Genomic DNA, 18,718 nt, shown 5'->3' on the forward strand with positions numbered 1-18,718 from the left:
CACATCTTCTTTATTCATTCATCCATCAATGGACATTTGGGCTCTTTCCATACTTTGGCTATTGCTGATAGTGCTTCTATAAACATGGGGGCGCATGTGTCCCTTTGAAATAGCACACCTGTATCCGTGGATAAATGCCTAGTAGTACAATTGCTGGGTTGTAGGGTAGTTCTATTTTTAGTTTTTTGAGGAACCTCTATACTGTTTTCCAGAGTGGCTGCATCAGTTTGCATTCCGACCAGCAGTGCAAAAGAGATCCTCTTTCTCCGCATCCTCGCCAACATCTGTTGTTGTCTGAGTTGTTAATGTTAGCCATTCTGACAGGTGTCAGGTGGTATCTCATTGTGGTTTTATTTGTATTTCCCTGATGATGAGTGATGTTGAGCATTTTTTCATGTGTCGGTTGGCCATCTGGATGTCTTCCTTGGAGAAGTGTTTATTCATGTCTTTTGCCCATTTCTTCACTGGATTATTTGTTTTTTGGGTGTTGAATTATGTCATTTGCAAATATCTTATCCCATTCTGTCTGTTGCCTTTTAGTTTTGCTGATTGTTTCCTTACTGTGCAGAAGCTTTTTATTTTGATGAGGTACCAGTAGTTCACTTTTGCTTTTGTTTCCCTTGCCTCCAGAGATGTGTTGAGTAAGAAGTTGCTGTGGCCAAGATCAAAGAGGTTTTTGACTGCATTCTCCTTGACGATTTTGATGGCTTCCTGACTTACATTGAGGTCTTTTATCCATTTTGAGTTTATTTTTGCGTATGGTGTAAGAAAGTGGTCCAGGTTCATTCTTCTGCATGTCACTATCCAGTTTTCCCAGCACAACTTGCTGAAGAGACTGTCTTTATTCCATTGGATATTCTTTCCTGCTTTGTCAAAGATTAGTTGGCCATATGTTTGTGGGTCCATTTCTGGGTTCTCTATTCTGTTCCATTGATCTGAGTGTCTGTTCTTGTGCCAGTACCATATTGTCTTGATGATTACACCTTTGTAGTATAGCTTGAAGTCTGGGATTGTGATGCCTCCTGCTTTGGTTTTCTTTTTCAAGATCGCTTTGGATATTCAGGGTCTTTTCTGGTTCCATACAAATTTTAGGATCATTTGTTCTAGCTCTGTGAAGAATGCTGGTGTTACTTTGATAGGGATTGCATTGAACATGTAGATTGCTTTGGGTAGTATCGACATTTTAACAATATTTGTTCTTCCTCTCCAGGAGCATGGAATCTTTTTCCATTTTTTTGTGTCTTCTTCAATTTCTTTCATAATCTTTCTATAGTTTTCAGTGTATAGATTTTTCACCTCTTTGGTTAGATTTATTCCTAAGTATTTTATGGTTTTTTGTGCAACTGTAAATGGGATCGATTCCTTGATTTCTCTTTCTGTCACTTCATTGTTGGTGTATAGGAATGCAACCAATTTCTGTGCATTGATTTTATATCCTGGAACTTTGCTGAATTCATGAATCAGTCCTAGCAGTTTTTTGGTGGAATCTTTTGGGTTTTCCATATAGAGTATCATGTCATCTGCGAAGAGTGAAAGTTTGACCTCCTCCTGGCCGATTTGGATGCCTTTTATTGCTTTGTGTTGTCTGATTGCAGAGGCTAAGACTTCCGATACTATGTTGAATAACAATGGCTAGAGTGGACATCCCTGTCTTGTTCCTGACCTTAGGGGGAAAGCTCTCCGTTTTTCCCCATTGAGGATGATATTAGTGTTGGGTCGTTCATATATGGCTTTTATGATCTCGAGGTATGCTCCTTCTATCCCTACTTTCTTGAGGGTTTTTATCAAGAAAGGATGCTGTATTTTGTCAAATGCTTTCTCTGCATCTATTGAGAGGATCATATGGTTCTTGTCCTTTCTTTTATTGATGTGATAAATCACGTTAATTGTTTTTGCAGATATTGAACCAGCCCTGCATCTCAATCTCCACTTGGTCATGATGAATAATTTTTTTAATGTATTGTTGGATCCAGTTGGCTAATATCTTGTTGAGGATTTTTGCATCCATGTTCATCAGGGAAATTGGTCTATAGTTCTCCTTTTTAGTGGGGTCTCTGTCTGGTTTTGGAATCAAGGTAATGCTGGCTTCATAGAAAGAGTTTGGAAGTTTTCCTTCCATTCCTAATTTTTGGAACACTTTCAAAAGAATAGGTGTTAACTCTTTCTTAAATGTTTGGTAGAATTCCCCTGGAAAGCCATCTGGCCCTGGACTCTTGTTTTTTTGGCAGATTTTTGATTACTAATTCAATTTCCTTAATGGTTATGGGTCTGTTCAAATTTTCTCTTTCTTCCTGTTTCAGTTTTGGTAGTGTATATGTTTCTAGGAATTTGTCCATTTCTTCCAGATTGCCCATTTTGTTGGCATGTAATCATTTGCAAATATCTTCTTATTTGTTCTCTTATTAATATTCTCTTATTATTATTATATTATAATATATTATATATAATATATATTATATATATAATATATAATAATATATATAATATATAATATATATAATATATAATAATATATATTATATATAATATATTAAATATAATATAATAATATATAATATATATTATAATATTATTATTATAATATAATTAATATTATAATATTATTATATCTCTTAATAATATTCTCTTATTATTGTTTTTTATTTCTGTTGTGTTGGTTGTGATCTCTCTCCTTACATTCTTGATTTTATTTATTTGGGTCCTTTCCTTTTTCTTTTTGATCAAACTGGCTAGTGGTTTATCAACTTTGTTAATTCTTTCAAAGAACCAGCTTCTGGTTTCATTGATCTGTTCTACTGTTTTTTTGGTTTCGATAGCATTAATTTCTGCTCTAATCTTTATTATTTCCTGTATTCTGCTGGTTTGGGGTTTTATTTGCTGTTCTTTTTCCAGCTCCTTAAGGTGTAAGGTTAGGTTGTATATCTAAGATCTCTCTTCCTTCTTTAGGAAGGCCTGGATTGCTATATACTTTCCTCTTATGACTGCCTTTGCTGCATCCCAGAGGTTTTGGATTGTGGTGTTATCATTTTCATTGACTTCCAGATACTTTTTAATTTCCTCTTTAACTGCTTGGTTAGCCCATTCATTCTTTAGTAGGATTTTCTTCAGTCTCCAAGTATTTGTTACCTTTCCAAATTTTTTCTTGTGGTTGATTTCGAGTTTCATAGCGTTGTTATCTGAAAATATGCACAGTATGATCTCGATCTTTTTGTACTTGCTGAGGGCTGGTTTGTGTCCCAGTATATGGTCTATTCTGGAGAATGTTCCATGTGTACTGGAGAAGAATGTATATTCTGCTGCTTTAGGATGAAATGTTCTGAATATATCTGTTAAGTCCATCTGGCCCAGTGTGTCATTCAAGGCCATTGTTTCCTTGTTGATTTTTTGATCAGATGATCTGTCCATTGCTGTGAGTGGGGTGTTGAAGTCTCCTACTATTATGGTATTTCTATTGATGAGTTTCTTTATGTTTGTGATTAATTGACTTATATATTAGGATGCTATCACATTTGGCAGACAAATGTTTCAATTGTTAGGTCTTCTTGGTCTATAGACCCCTTGATTATGATATAATGCCCTTCTGCATCTCTTGATACAGTCTTTATTTTAAAGTCTAGATTATCTGATATAAGTATGGCTACACCAGCTTTCTTTTGTTGACCATTAGCATGATAGATGGTTCTCCATCCCCTTATTTTCAATCTGAAGGTGTCTTTAGGTCTAAAGTGGGTCCCTTGTAACCAGCATATAGATGGATCTTGTTTTCTTATCCATTCTGTTACTGTATGTCTTTTGATTGGAGCATTGAGTCCATTGACGTTTAGAGTGAGTATTGAAAGATATGAATTTATTGCCATCATGATGCTTGTAGAGTTGGAGTTTCTGGTGGTGTTCTCTGGTCCTTTCTAATCTTTTGTTGCTTTGGGTATTTATTTATTTATTTATTTATTTATATTTTTTCATCTTTTCTCCCCTCAGAGAGTCACCCTTAAAATTTCTTGCAGGGCTGGTTTAGTGGTCACAAACTCCTTTAATTTTTGTTTGTCTGGGAAACTTTTTATCTCTCCTTCTATTTTGAATGACAGCCTTGCTGGCTGCATATTTTTCTGATTCAGCATACTGCCATTCCTTTCTGGCCTGCCAAGTTTCTGTGGATAGGTCTGCTGCAAACCTGATCTGTCTTCCCTTGTATGTGAGGGACTTTTTTTTCCCTTCCTGCTTTCATGATTCTAGAGAGAGTATCTTTTTTTTTTAAATTTTTTAAATGTTTATTTATTTTTGACAGAGAGAGAGAGAGAGAGACAGAGCATGAGTGGGGGAGGGGAAGAGAGAGAGGGAGACACAAAATCCGAAGCAGGCTCCAGGCTCTGAGCTGTCAGCAAAAAGCCCAATGCAGGGCTCAAACTCACAGACTGCGAGATCATGACCTGAGCCAAAGTCAGATGCTCATCCGACTGAGCCACCCAGGCGCCCCTAGAGAGAGTATCTTAAGTAGGCTCCACGCTCAGTGAGGAATGCAACTCAGGGCTTGATCCCATGACTCTGGGATCATGACCTGAGCCAAAATCAAGAGTCAGATGTTCAACCAACTGAGCCACTCAGGTGCCCCTCCATATGATTTTTTTTTAACTTTATTTATTTATTTTTTGAGAGAGAAATACAGCATGAGTGGGGGAAGGGCAGAGAGAGAGGGAGAGAGACGATCTCAAGTAGGCTCCACAGTGTCAGTGCAGAGCCCAATGCAGGGCTCGAACCACTGAGCAATGAAATCATGATCTGAGCCGAAATCAAGAGTCAGATACTTAACTGGCGAGCCACCCAGGTGCCCCCATATGACTTTCTTAATAACAGTTTATTTTCCCTAGCTTATTTCATTGTATGATACAGTTTATAATATATATAACATACAAAACATGTGTTAACTGTGTATGTTATCAAAAGACTTCCGGTCAACAGGTTATTAGCAGTGAAGTTTTGGGGGGAGTCAAAAGTTTTATGTGGATTTTCAACTGCACAAGGTAAGTGTCAGCACACCTAACCTGCACATTGTTCAAGAGTCAACTGGATACTATTTCCATTCCTAGATACCCTATAATGGTTAAGTAGAAAGACTCTGCTCTAAACGTGCTTATGTGGCTTAGCTCCATGTTCACTTTTGAATTTAAGACAGGCCACAAACTTTACTTAGGAGGTCCCACTGCAAAGAAAATAGTCTAACTCTTACCTTCAATTATCCAGTAAATTCCTCTACCTTTTACCGAGACCACTGTAGGCATTGTGCAGGAATCAGAGATAATATAAGGAAGAATTCTGGGCTTCCAGGGCTTAGAATGTAATTCAAGGGATCAAGTATACGTGTAAAAGTCTAAGACAATCAAGAGTTATACACTAGTTAATCCTTTACAAGAAGTTGTATGTATGGTGGGAAAGAGAGCTGGTTTGGAAATCAGGACATCTGGTTCTAGTCTTGCTCTGTTGCTGGCTACTTAAGTTACTTTGGGAAGATCTTTTCACTCTTCTGTGCATGTACAGAAAGAATTGAACAGGTTACAATAAGGTCCTTCACACTTGTATGGTAAAGGTTGTGTTCAGAGGACCTCTTTGTTTTCCTGTCCCCTGCTCCCACCTCTAAGCTAGTCTGATTTCAGCCCAGTCCTAGGGACCTCCTTTACCTTGAGTTATGGGCCAGATGATGGAGCTGACTTGAGAGGGAAAAATCTCAGCACACAAGTCCACAATTGTGCTCAGATCCCACCAACTCATCAAGGAGGAGTGGAAAGAGGAGCTCTTGGAAAGCTCACTTAACCCCAAGGAACAACTTGGGCTGGGCTTTGCTGGAGCAAAGCTGGGTGCCCAAAGCTGCTGTGTTAGTTGCCTGGGGCTCATCCAGGGTGGGATAGGCTTCTGGAGGAAGAGCTTGAAGAGGAGCTGTCCAGGTGACTGCTATCCAGATACACAATAGACAATATCTCTCTGAAGCCCTTTTGCTTGATTCAGAGAGCTAAACACCCTCCACCCTCTGGCAAAACCAGTTCTACAAAGACAGGTAGCCTGTCCATAAATAGGGCTTCTGAAACCGGAAATGTCCCATTTGACATGAAAGAAGGAAAGGGTTGAGAGAAATGGCAAACAGAACTTTTTTGAACATCCACTGATGCTTTTCAGATTGTTCTTTGGAAAAATACAGAAAGTAGAGATAATCTCATAGGCTAAAATACCTTGCGAGCCTTGCGGATTAGCCTTCTCTGCTCACCTGGCTCCTTTGCTGAAAATGTATTTTAATTACCAGCCCAGGGCCTTGAGGGGATTGCTCAGATGGCCAAGGGATTGCTTTCTCTGTTGTAGGCTGTCTTCATTTGGCTGCGTGACTGCTGTGGATTTTTTCCAGGTGTTTACAGGAGCTGGGACCACAGTGTGTCTTAATGGACTCATATCAGAGTTAGGTTCTTTAAAGCAAAGGAATTCATTTAAGAAAAGCCCCCTCCATTTATATGAAATCAGTTTTCTTTGCAAAGTGCTCCGGGCAATTCAGCAAAAGAAAGCAGAGGGTGGTGACAAGATAACACTGTAAACAAGAATAATGGCTTTACTTACTTGGGACTCCAGATACCAGCCGCAAGGGGCGCAGCACGCGGAATGCCCTCAGTGCCTTCACATCAAATCCAGCTCCTTTACCTCCTAGAGCATTTGCCCCGTCAGCTTTGGTGGCTTGTTCTAAAATTGCACTAAAAAGCCTAGAAGAGAAGAAGAGGAGAAGGAGCTGTCAGACTCTGAATTCTCTGAAGGAAGCCTGGGACAGCAGAGTTCGCAGGTGCCTCCAGCCTGGGAACCAGTGCCAAGGTGTGTGGGGGGAAGGGACTGTGACCATCATAAGATGACATTCCCTCAGTGTGGGTATCACCCAAGGGACATATCCACTGCCTAGAAAGGTCTGAGTGGGGATAGGCAGGCCATTTGTAGTCATAAAGTTGTGCATGAACACAAATGGCTTTGTATAAGCTAGGTGGCCTGCATAGAAGTGTAAAGCCACTAAAGTTTGCAGTAGTGCCTCTGTCCCTTTGTGGTGTCCTCTCCCCACTCCAGGATTCATAAAGCCGGCCCTCATGTGGCCAGGAACCGCATCCTCTTTCCTCCCCACTTACTTTCTTACTCCTAACAATTCCCTTTTGATTTAAACTGGGCACAAATAAATGATAGCATAGAAACTGGCTTTGTGCTGCGGATATAAGGATGGGAAACAGACCACTGGCTTTAGTAACGTGCAGACCACTTAGACTTTGAAACATCTGTTTGGTGGAGTGATGGGGACAATGCCTAATAGATATGGGTTCAAGAGAAGACAGCAAGAAAAGTTTGAGACAGCTCTAACACAACTATAATGCAAGCCACAAATTTGAGCCATATATGTAATTGAAACTTTCTAGATTAGTGCTGAGTGGCCATGTGGCTGGTGGCTACAGTATGGACAACCCTTCTGACGAGCTTTGCTGTCAAAGGTGGTAGAAGAAAAAAGATGGTTACAGGAGAGGGTGTGGAATCAAGAGAGTTGTGTTTGCTTTAATTTTTTAAAAATGTTTATTTACTTTTGAGAGAAACAGAGAGAGAGACAGAGGCATGAGCAGAGGAGGGGCAGAGATGGAGACACAGAATCCGAAGCAGGCTCCAGGCTCTGAGCTGTCAGCACAGAGCCTGATGTGGGGCTGCAACTCACAAATCGTGAGATCATGACCTGAACCGAAGTCGCACGCTCAACCGACTGAGCCACCCAGGTGCCCCAAGTAGTGTTTGCTTTTAAATGGGAGATACAGCAACATTTTTATATGTGATGGGAGTTATGTAACAGAGACAGGTGATCTGGCAATGCAGAAGTGAGGGAATAATTACTGGAAGGATTGATACCCTTCAGTAGGCAGGAAGGTATCTCATGTACCCTGAGGGGTATTGGCCCTAGATAGGAGAAGGGATGGTTTATCATGGTTCTAGTAGGAGGGCACATTATAGCGGTACAGATGTTATCCTGATTGCACCTGTTTTTTCAGGGAAACAGGGAGCAAGGTCATCAGCTGAAAATGCAAATGAGGAGTGGGTACTGGAAGTTTGAAGGGTGAGGCAAAGGTATAAAAGAATCACCAAAGATAGCAAAGAGTGAATGAGGAAGGCACATGTAGTAGGATTGCCAGATATCATCAAGGACCTATTTGAAGTTGGTGGTCATGAATGTAAAGTGAAACCCATCAGCTCAGCTTTAAGTTTCTCTACCCCTTTCAATGGCATAGCTTCAGGTACCAGATGGATCTCCATCTAGTTGTATTTGATTGTGGTTGGTGTTTTTCCAAATGAGCAAGGTAGATGAATAGAAAAATGAGGAAGTTGACTGTACATGGTAGTGAGAGATTATGATGGGCTGGGCATTTAAGCTGGTTAAAAGGAGGACTGGACACAATGGGCGGAGGAACAGAGAGAATGGGACAGGGTGAATGGATTGTCAGAGTCAAAGTGCAAGAGGGAATAAGCTGGAAATATGGGTGGTATTGTTTACAGAGTGGGATGTTTGGTTTGACGTTATGGGGGAGGGCTCAGTTATTACTTATGGCAGGGATAGTGGCTATAACCATGGGAGTGTGCAGCTGGAGTCAGGATGGAGTCAGGGTCGCTGGGTGGGGAAGATATCAAGGAACCAAGAAGCTACTGGAAGGGACAGTAGCAATACTAAGTTTAGAGAGAATGGGAATGAACCAAGAGCTCATGTCTTCAAGGAATAGAGTCCCATAGAGGCCTACAGAGGATCCCATAAGGAGAAGTAGGGGTAGAAGGGTCTGATCACACACATTAAAACTGGAAGTTGCTAGGGAAGGGGAGGGGTAGCCATCTGAAAGCAGAAATAAGAGAAACACAGGGCCCTTCTCCTGACCTCTGGGTTGTGGAACAAGGCATTTGGGAGAGAGTGGTAATCTCTTGAGAGAATGCAAGGGAGGCAGGACTCTTGGGGGGAGTCAGGGAGTTAAATGAGAGGCCAGAGACAAAGCTGAGGGTTTAGGGCAGCACTTGGGCCATCTGCTTTGTAAATGAAGTTTTGTTGGAGTTCAACTACACCCATCGTTTACATATTGCTGTTGTCTATTGCTGTTTTCTCACTAAAGTTGAATAGTTGGGACAAAGAGTACGTGGTTTGCAAGCTGAAAATGGGCATGTTGCCCTTTATAGAAAATGTTTGCTGACACCTGAATGGGCGATGGCTTGTGGGGAGCAGAGGGCACAGTGGAAAGGTTTCAGCGGGATGGAGAGGGAGAAGGGGTCAGAAGATGCAGAGAACCATGTGGGAATGAGAACCTGGAATCTTGGGCTTTTTGTGGTGACCAAGAAAATTAGGGGAAAGAAAAGACACACAGGGCAATTTCTGTCCTTTGTACTAGAGATGACCACCGATTCACTGTCAGTAGAGTGTGTGCTTGGTCATGGCCTGGGGTCAGGGGGAAGCCCAGGTATCAGACTGGGTCCCCACATCTGGCCTGAACTGAAGACCAGGGCAACTTTGTTCTTGAGGAATAGGCTTGAGCTCCTTAAATGACTCATGCCCCAGGGAACTAGATCTGAAAACAGGGGAGGCTGCAGCTAGGGGCCTAGCTTTGAAGAAACTCAAATCCAGGCAGGGCCCAGCAATTGAGGGAGTTGGTCTAGATTAAGGATTTCCAAACTGTGCTCCATGGATCCCCTGGGGATATCTTGGACAGCAAGGCCAGAGAAAAGTGGCTGGAACACAGTGGCTTTCATGGGCCTTTGAGTAAGGCTTTAACAATGGGTTCTGCAGCTAAAAAGTTTGACAACACTGACCAGACCACATCTAAAGTCTTTCTTGGTCCTGTGATTCTTTCAGCTCAGCTTGGCAATTTGATGGTGTCATATGTTAGCTGGTGACATCCTGAACCCCAGGCAGAGTTGCCTTGATGAGGGGAGCGGGCTTCTTTCTCTGCAGAGAAATGTTCTTTCCACTGAAGTCTAGATTACTGAAATCTTAGAAAATGGAGACTAGTTTGCAAGTTTGTCAAACAGCATTCTAAATCCAAACCAGATTTGGTTCCTAGTATTTCCTGGAAGAAAGCAATATGCTTATTAGAGTACAAGTTGTTCACAAAATATTATTCATTGAAGGGAACAGAGGTTAGACAACTTTTTTCTCTTTTCCCTGTCCCAACTTGATGCGGACACTTTATTAAGTGCCTGATTTTAATTTTTAAGGGGTAGAAAATTCAGGAATGGGTCTAGGAGGTGTTCTTGGCTTGTAGGGACTGGTGTGTTTTCCTTGATTAGGCACTGTAAAGCCCAAACCACTGCTTTGTGCCTACCTGTCCCTAAGGGCTGGGTTCAGATGTGGATGCTTGGTCAGGGGTGGGGGCAGAATTCTCCAGGAGTTGTGTCTGGCAGTTTCCTAGCTGGACATTGGAGCTTTTTAAAAGAGAACAATGAGGCTCTAGAGGGCCCAGTGAGTCAGAAGAGCAGGGCCACCATATTGGGAGGAAGACAGGAACAAAAGCCCCTGTGGCTGGAGTAGAGTGTCTTGAGCAGGGGATCTAGTGAAGATCCCGAGGTCCCTGGGTTGGGTAGGGAGAGGCCTCTGAAGTCCTCCCCACTTTCATTTAGTAGGCCCACCTCTGCACTGTACCAAGGAAACTCTTCCACTTTGGGAAGGAAATGTGACCGGCTTGTGGGGGGGAAGGAAATGCCTCTTGTCCCAGGACCCCAGCATGGCAATGCAGAAATGAGAGAGCAGATCTTAGCCTGGCACTCAGGCAGCAGGCAGGCACACCCACCTGTCTCCAGGGCCAGGCAGACCCCCTTCTGATCGTAGAAGGGCAGAAGAAACCTTCCCCTAAGTAGCTGTAGATGAGGAGCCCAGGGAGTAGATACTTCCCAGGAGACATAAGGGAAGCAGAGGGATATCCATTTAATGTTATAAAAAGGGCAGGAAAAGAAGGTACAGCTGAAAGAGGTTGTTGAGCTATGCTGTGTGTGTGTGTGTGTGTGTGTGTGTGTGTGTGTGTGTGTGTGATTTTTCCAGTTAGAAGAATGGGCAGAGATAGATTGATTGATTGGTTGATTGATTTAAGGTTTATTTATTTTTGAGAGAGGGAGCATGAGTGGGGGAAGTGCAGAGAGAGAGAGAGAATGAGAGAGACAGAGAGAGAGAGAGAGAGAGAGAGAGAGAGAGAGAGAATCCCAAGCAGGCTCCAAGCCCAGCATGGAGGCCAGCACAGGGCTCAATCCCACGACCACGAGATCATGACCTGAGCTGAAATCAAGTGTCGAACACTTACCAACTGAGCCAGCCAGGTGCCTGAGGCTGAGATTTAGATTAGACAGAGAGCCCCATGGGACCACTGCCCTTGGAGAAGAGAAACTAGGTGTCAAATATGTCCGTGTGTGAGATCAATGGGGAAAAAGCCCAGAGGGTCATGGTGAACCACAGGCTCAGCAACCACCAGCATCATAACTTCTGTGGCCTAAACAATCTACCAGAGGCATCTTTTTGTTTTGTTTTGTTTTGTTTTAAAATATGATTTATTGTCAAATTGGTTTCCATACAACACCCAGTGTGCATCCCAACAAGTGCCCTCCTCTGATCTTTTTGAAGGGGGCTTCTTCATCAGCCTCATGGCTTAGACCCCAGGAAGATGTGACTGAAACCTGGGCTGACTCCACAAAAAGTCTGCCCTCTGTGCTTATGGGGAGGAACAGCAAGGCGAGGGTCTAACCCAGCAAAAGACGAGCAAGTGTCACCAAGTGTGCAACTGCATGACAAGGCCCCTCTAGGGCTCCCTTTTGAGGTCTGCCCTGTGCCTCTTGTTTCCACCTCCCATGCTGTAGGTAGGGCCATGAAGGGGGCAGAGCGCTGTATGCACTCAACTCTAACTCATTTCCATAAACATGAGAAGAACATGTAGCTTCTCTGCCTAAACAAAGTTGGTCCCTGCAGGCACCCTCAACTCCTGATAAATCTCATTCCTGGGGCTCTTTTCTATGTGTGAAAGGTCCCCTGGGGCCTGAGGCCTAGAGAAAGACACTGAATTTGAAGGGATTTAGGGGCATTTGGAACAAGGCACCTCAAAGGCCTTTGCTATGGCTTACTGAGTTAATGCAAGGTGTTTGTTCAGTTCTTCTTTGTTTATCCTGGCATGAACAAAAGCAGCAAGATCTCTTAGAGCTGCATCCTCACTCTGAGTCCTCTGGAGCCAGATCTATTCCTGGCAAATACTCCAAGAACTTTGGTGCTTCTCATGTCACCCAAATAGCCCTGATGTTAATGTGGCCAAAGTGTGTCATTCATAGGCTGCACAAAAAAAAAGACAACAAAGAAAACCCCTAAAACAGTTCCAAACAACCCAAATAGCCATCCAGATGGCCAGAGACAAGGAAATAACTTCTAAATGATCTTGATTTTCTCTTGTTATTTCTTGCAGGAAAGACCAGTCAGTCCCATGAGAGAATGAGCAGTGAGTGCTATGGAGGAGTCCAGAAGGACCTATGTCTTCACTGGGATGGCACAAATGGCATCAATCAAAAATAGGCTCCTGGGATATGAGCCTGATGACATATTGACCTCGACACTGAAGCCTGTCAGAACTCCAAGGGAGTAAAAATGCAAGGTGGCCACTGTGTGACCACTCTCTGGGTTCAGAGTAATAGCAGATCAGTTCAAAGAAGCCAGCTTGTTCCTCAAGTAGGATCTGCTGTAAAGGTGCCCTCCCCTCACAAAATAGATGACTGGTTGGAACTTCATGAACTGCGTCTTAGTAAATGACATTTTGCATAGCACATGCAGGCCTGTTTAGGGACAAACATTTCATAGACAGGCACCTGGGTGGCTCAGTCAGTTGAGCATCCGACTTCAGCTCAAGTCACGATCTCACGGTTCGTGAGTTCGAGCTCCACATCGGGCTCACTGCTGTTAGCCTGTCCATGCAGAGCCTCCTTCAGATCCTCTGTCCCCCTCTCTCTGCCTCTCCCCAACTTGCACTCTCTCAAAAATAAATAAATATTTAAAAACCCAAATATTTCATAAAGAATCTTTTTGCAAAGTTACTAATTCCTTGATAAGGAGATCATCACTTCTAAATTTTATTTACAATTGCTTACATTGCTTTATTTTTTTTAAAGGCATATATTGACTTTGCTTCACCTTTTGCCACAGCAAAGCATCCCTCTAGGGAAAGGCGTTTTTGGCTCTAGTTGGGTCACCCATGACCTTGGCCCTTCATAGTTCTCTGCTTTCTCCTCACCCTTTTATCGTGAGCAGCCTGTTTCCTGGGACCCTGGACAAGGCCCACTGAAGAGGTGAGAGCAGGCATCTACAGGACGGTGTGTGCCAGCCTCGCCCCACTGCCATGCTCACAGGCAGGCTGGACTAACCCGGCTCAGGGATGTGGCAGGGAAACCAGTCTGAAGAGGTGTTGGGCCAGATGTGGTTGGAGACAGAATAAAAGACCTTAAGCAGAGGACTCAGCTGCATGGAGGACACTGAGTTTCATTAAAAGCACTCAGATTCCACTCCTGTGTGTGTCTGTGCACATGAGTGCACATGTGTGAGCATGTGCGTGTGTGAAGGAGGTGTTCCTAGGTAAGAGATCTTTTCCCTTTGGAGAAAGTCTGAATTCAAAGTGACTTTTAATAGATCCTCTCATCTTGCCTAGAGCCCAGTGCTACTGTGACCAAACCAAAAAGAGATACAAATACAGAAGGAAAAGGAGATATGCATTTGTTGATGGTAAGGGGTAAGGGGAGGGAATAGAGAAAGGTAGTTATACTTACCCTACAACCACAATTATAAAATCTAGTAAATTCCAGCCATTGCGGAGGTAAGCGTTGGGGTGAAAGAGAAGTCCATAGGCTATTACTTTTAAAAATGCTTCCACAGTAAAAATTATGAGAAAGAGATATTCCACTCGTTCCTAAGAAACAAAAATAGAAAAGAGAGAAAAATAGTCATTAGATTGGGGGTTTGTAACTTCTGAACCAGTAGAGCACACAAGCAGGTGGAGGAGAATGCTGTTCCCTCTGTGGTAGGATCTAGGGGGACACTGGGTGGGACCCCCAAACCAGATTACCAACTCCACAGTCTGTTTCAACCTTAGAGCTCCAATCCACTGGGCATTAAGTTTTTTTTTGTTTTTTGTTTTTTTTTTTTTTAGTCTTCAAATGCCCCCTGTTAAAATGCAAATATTAGGGTGGTGGAAAAATTACACATTTTGGAGAAACATCTTATTTAGTTCATCAGTGAATGTTTCATTTCTCAGAAGAGACCTCATAATGTCTTGATCTAGAGGGAAATGATGTCAGGACAGAGAACACGGCTGAGAAAGGAGGGAACAGGACCACAAGAACAGTGTATTACAATACTGAGGTGACAAATCCTGAGGATAACAGAAGCTGCCTTGGAGAGTATGCTAATCAAGGTCTCCAAAATGACAGGACAGAAACACAACCACAAAGAAGTTGAGACACTGAAAATCTAACAGCAGCTCAAACAGAGCCAATCTGCTCATATACACTGACCCTGAATTTGAAGTCTCTGTCTTTCTTGAGAAAATAAAAAAATCTTTGTCCAAAGACACAGACCAGATCAGTCAAGAAAATCAGCATTTCTAGGATGGAGGCAGGCACTGGGGTGGGGCAGTGAAGGGAAAAGGCTCAGCTGTTTTTTCAAGGGTGGGAAGTAGTCTTTTTCCTCCCTCTGCCATCTTGAAGAAAGGCTTTGCATTTAAGGATGAAGCTCCTGTCCCTGGGAGCCCACACGTAACAGGACAAACTCTTTGGCTCAATTAGAGCGAGCCGACTCTGTGCTGATTCACTGGCTTCCCTCACCACTAATTGCTTTCTCCCACAACCTTGTTCCCAGTGCATAGCCTTAATGGCCCCCACCAGGCAAAGGCTGCCTGGATGCCTTCATGCTCCACTGCTCGCCTCTGCAGGAGCCTCAGCTCATCTCACACTGGAGCCACAAAACACCAGTCCACATGGCATTCAGCCACAGGTTGAAAGCCTGATTACAGGCTCCAATGGGCGCTAGGCTCAGAACCCTCAGACCTATCTTCCCATCCTCTGTTGGATCAGACAGAGCTCACCAAAGACCTCCAGGTCTCACCCACACTGTGGAGAGGGGGCATCACCTGGGAAGGCACACCCCCTCCTGCCTTGCCTGCTGGGAGGGGGCTCCAAGACCAGGGACATTAGTAGCCTAATGGATAGCTCTGTGGGGAGACGCCTGACCACACATGTGCCTGTGCTCCCATCCATTTTTTCCCTGATGCACTAGACTTGGAGTGAGTGCCAGCTTCACTGCGTCCGGCTTTGGGTGAAGCAGTTTGAAGTTGCAAAGTTTAAAAATGCAGAATTCTGGGCCCTATCCAGACCTACTAAAGTAGATGTCCTGGCTATGGAGCCTGGAAATGTGCATTGCAGACAATTCTAGGTGTTTCTGAGGCACCCAAAAGTTTAAGAACCACTGGCTCATGTGCTGATGAAGGTCCTGATCAGGCAGTAGCTGTGGGAAGGGGATGGAGAATCCAGAATTAATGAGCACCTCAGGGGCAGACTTGTGTTTTACTTACTACCCATTACAGCATCATAAGGTTGGTCTGGGGATGTGGCTGCATGGGGTGGGGGAGATGACCCAGGAACCAATAGTAGTATGTGGGAGCCTCTGGTCTTTTAAAATTAGGTGATTTGGGGGTTAAAATATCTATTAGGACAGTGTTGAAAGCATGTTACAAAAGGGCACAGTGCAACCTGAGGAAACTTGTGTAAGGTATGTGTGTGTGTGTGTGTGTGTGTGTGTGTGTGTAGAGCCTCAGGTAATACAGGCATCTGATTGGCTGGAGTGAAGGCTAAGAGGAAGTGGGGCTGGAGAGGTTGGTAGGAGGAAGATGACCAGGGGTTTTGTGGCTACACCTGCGTGCTTGAATTCTACACTGAGGAGATAGTGAATGATGGGGTTAGATGTGTATTGTAGTCTGGCACTGGTCTATGTAAGGAGGGTGGTGATGGGGTGGGAGGATGTGGGGGGAGGTGACCCATGTAGAGATCATGGAGGCTTGAGCCAAGGTAGGCATTGGGATTGGTGAGAAGTAGGTAGGTAGGTTTGAGAGACAGAAGGATGTAATTTGGTTTCTGGTTGCATATAGGGGTTGGGGGAAGAGGCAGTGAAAGAAATGCACTGCCCCCCTCCCTGAGGTTTCTAACTTGGGTGACTGTGGATGGTGATGCCTCTCACTGCAGAGGGGGACAGGAGGGGAGAGACAGCAGTTCTGGACTTGCTGAATTAAAGCATTTGTGGGACATTTAGTTGGGACTACTGGTCATCAGACATACAGAATGGGGGTTCAGGAGGAGTTTGGCTGTCAGGGGAGGCCTGGATGAGGTTTCCCTGGGAAAGTGTGCAGACTATAGAGAGGGGAGATGAGGCCGGAACCCCTCTCCATAAGGGGCAATCTCATCCCAGGAAAGTGCTTTCACATCATGGGAATGCACCTCCTTGGCACAAGTTACAGGATTCTGCTTAAAGCCATAGGGTTGGAGAGATACAAAGAATCTTACAGGGTATCTAATCAACCTCCTCATTTGAAAAACCGGGATGCTGATAAGATCCCAGCCAGGGAGGTAAATGCTGAAGATGGGAAACCAGATTTCCTGACTCTAGGTCCAAACGTCCATTCATCTCATCTTGCCTTCTTGGGTGCCAGGGATCTCACTGGTCCCTGTTTATCTCTCAAAGACACAACTAGGTCAGAGTCCTCATGCTAAGTTGTTTAAAGATCTGAGATAGAACTGAAAAGGATACAGGGGACCAGTAGGATGGGGTCTGGATGAAGAATCCTGAGAAGGGGCAGGTGCCTGCTGCAGTGTCTGGAACGCAGTCATCTGTGCTGCTGAGTGTGTGTGCTCTGGTGGCTGTACTGTATTCCTTCCATGAATGCCCTTAAAGTTATTCCCACCCCAACCCCAAACCCAAGAAAGAAAGAAACAAAAATATAAACAAGTGAAACAGCTTGGTTGATCCTTTCAAAACATATGTTGTGTTGCCATAGAAACATCTAAGGGAAAAAATGAATGGAGTAGAGAAATGCAAAAGTTTGTCTGAAACCATCCTCTTGCTGCACTGATATCTCAGCATCTCTGGTCCTGTGAATACACACTCCTTCACAGCCCTCCTCCTGCCTGAATTCTGAGGCCAGAGCTGTGTGCTCTCCCGAATGCTGAGGGGCCACAGAGCTCTTTGAGAATGCACAGTATTCAGCTTGTGAACTCGCCCTTTTTTTTAATGTGATTTTGGGAACTCAGGAACTTTGGGAGCCAGCCTGGAACAGACTAAGATTCCACTCCTACTGTCCTGTGTTGAGGCTGAAAAGGGTCAAAGAGAAGAGAGGATGGACCACAGAAACTATGGCGTGGAAACTCTCTGACCGTCAAGGCTGGAATGGAAGTCCATTAGAATGGAGTCCCAGGGCTCCTTCAGGACCCCTCCCCCAAAGTATGGGTGAAGTCCTACCTGCCTGGGGCAGGTGTGATGACTTCGGCCTTTCAGATGCTCTGGTCTTCCTCTCTTCCTGTCACCTTCTCTTCCTATCGTATTCCCATTTTCATCTTCTTTTCCCTTTCTTTCCTCTCTTCCCTGCTCATTTATCAGCGCTACCACTGGAAGCTGGGGTCCATGGCAATACCCATGTATGAAATATTTAGAAAAATTCAGTGGAGAGAGAGTCTCAGATCCCAGGAACCATGATGTCTTCTAAACACTTGTGGAACTAATAGACACTTGTGAGTACAGGCTATCTTAGTTTTCCACTTATCTTTTCATGTACACATATCCTATCTTTCAACTACATTATAAGCTTCTATAGGACAGAGACTCAATTATCTTTTGATGGTAATAATCTTGATTCTGGTACCACTGGCTTTGTGTGTGTCTTTGGGTAAGTCACTTTACTTTGCTGGGTCTGTCTCATCTATAAAAGAACTAGCTAAGCATCAAAAAAATGCAATGCCGCAGAGAGCCCTAGGCTTACACAGTGCTGGTTGGGAGGAGTTACAGGCTAGGGAAGGCTGAGAATATGGGGCTTTGCTCACTGACCCCACCACCACCTTGAACCAGACCAGTGCCATTTTAACCCACATGCAAAGTTGTCCAGAGATCCTGACAGTTCAAAAGAGTCCAGAGAACCAATATGATGGGGTGTGGACAGAGACTACACACAAAAAAGAAGTAGCCATCTCTTCCTGACTAGCCTGGAAGATGTTTATTGTCTTTATAAGCTGGTTTCTTCATGAGATTTTATTTGAGAGGAGGACTCAATGCTTTTTTGTTTGTTTGTTTTTCTTGGAACTCTGAACATGAATTCCAAAGTAGTAGAGGACTTCCGAAGTCTCTTCACAATTCTATGGCAAGTAAGGATGCCAATCCCTGGTGTCTTTGCAGTTCTGCCTAAGGCACAGTCAAATTCCAAAACATAGAAAGGAACAAAGAGTTCCTTTCCTCATTGTTCTGAGCATCACTATAAATACAAATAGATTTAATAATAAAATGATCCTTCAGTAAAGAGATTATTCATATTTATGCTTTAGGAGAACACAGACTCCTTGTGAACAGAAGCCATGCCAGGGTAGAGCTCCTTGGACAAGGACAACCATGGAGAGCCTGCCATGTCTATACACGTGTGCACATTTCTGC

The 18,718-nt window shown here is 43.7% G+C and overlaps 1 protein-coding gene across 13 annotated transcripts in view; it reads right to left on the minus strand.

Annotated features, from left to right (window-relative positions):
* CACNA1C (calcium voltage-gated channel subunit alpha1 C) overlaps positions 1 to 18,718 on the minus strand; it is a 662,670-nt gene that overhangs the window by 243,976 nt on the left and 399,976 nt on the right. For all 13 annotated transcript variants that reach the window (XM_047867044.1, XM_047867043.1, XM_047867040.1 and 10 more), the window contains exons 4-5: positions 13,804 to 13,943; positions 6,595 to 6,734 (exon numbers count right to left, since the gene is read on the minus strand). In XM_047867044.1, the coding sequence (XP_047723000.1) occupies positions 6,595 to 6,734; positions 13,804 to 13,943 (280 nt within the window). The remainder of the gene's footprint in view (positions 1 to 6,594; positions 6,735 to 13,803; positions 13,944 to 18,718) is intronic.

The sequence above is a fragment of the Prionailurus viverrinus genome, chromosome B4 (genome assembly GCF_022837055.1).
Source record: "Prionailurus viverrinus isolate Anna chromosome B4, UM_Priviv_1.0, whole genome shotgun sequence".
NCBI classification, from domain to species: Eukaryota; Metazoa; Chordata; class Mammalia; order Carnivora; family Felidae; genus Prionailurus; species Prionailurus viverrinus.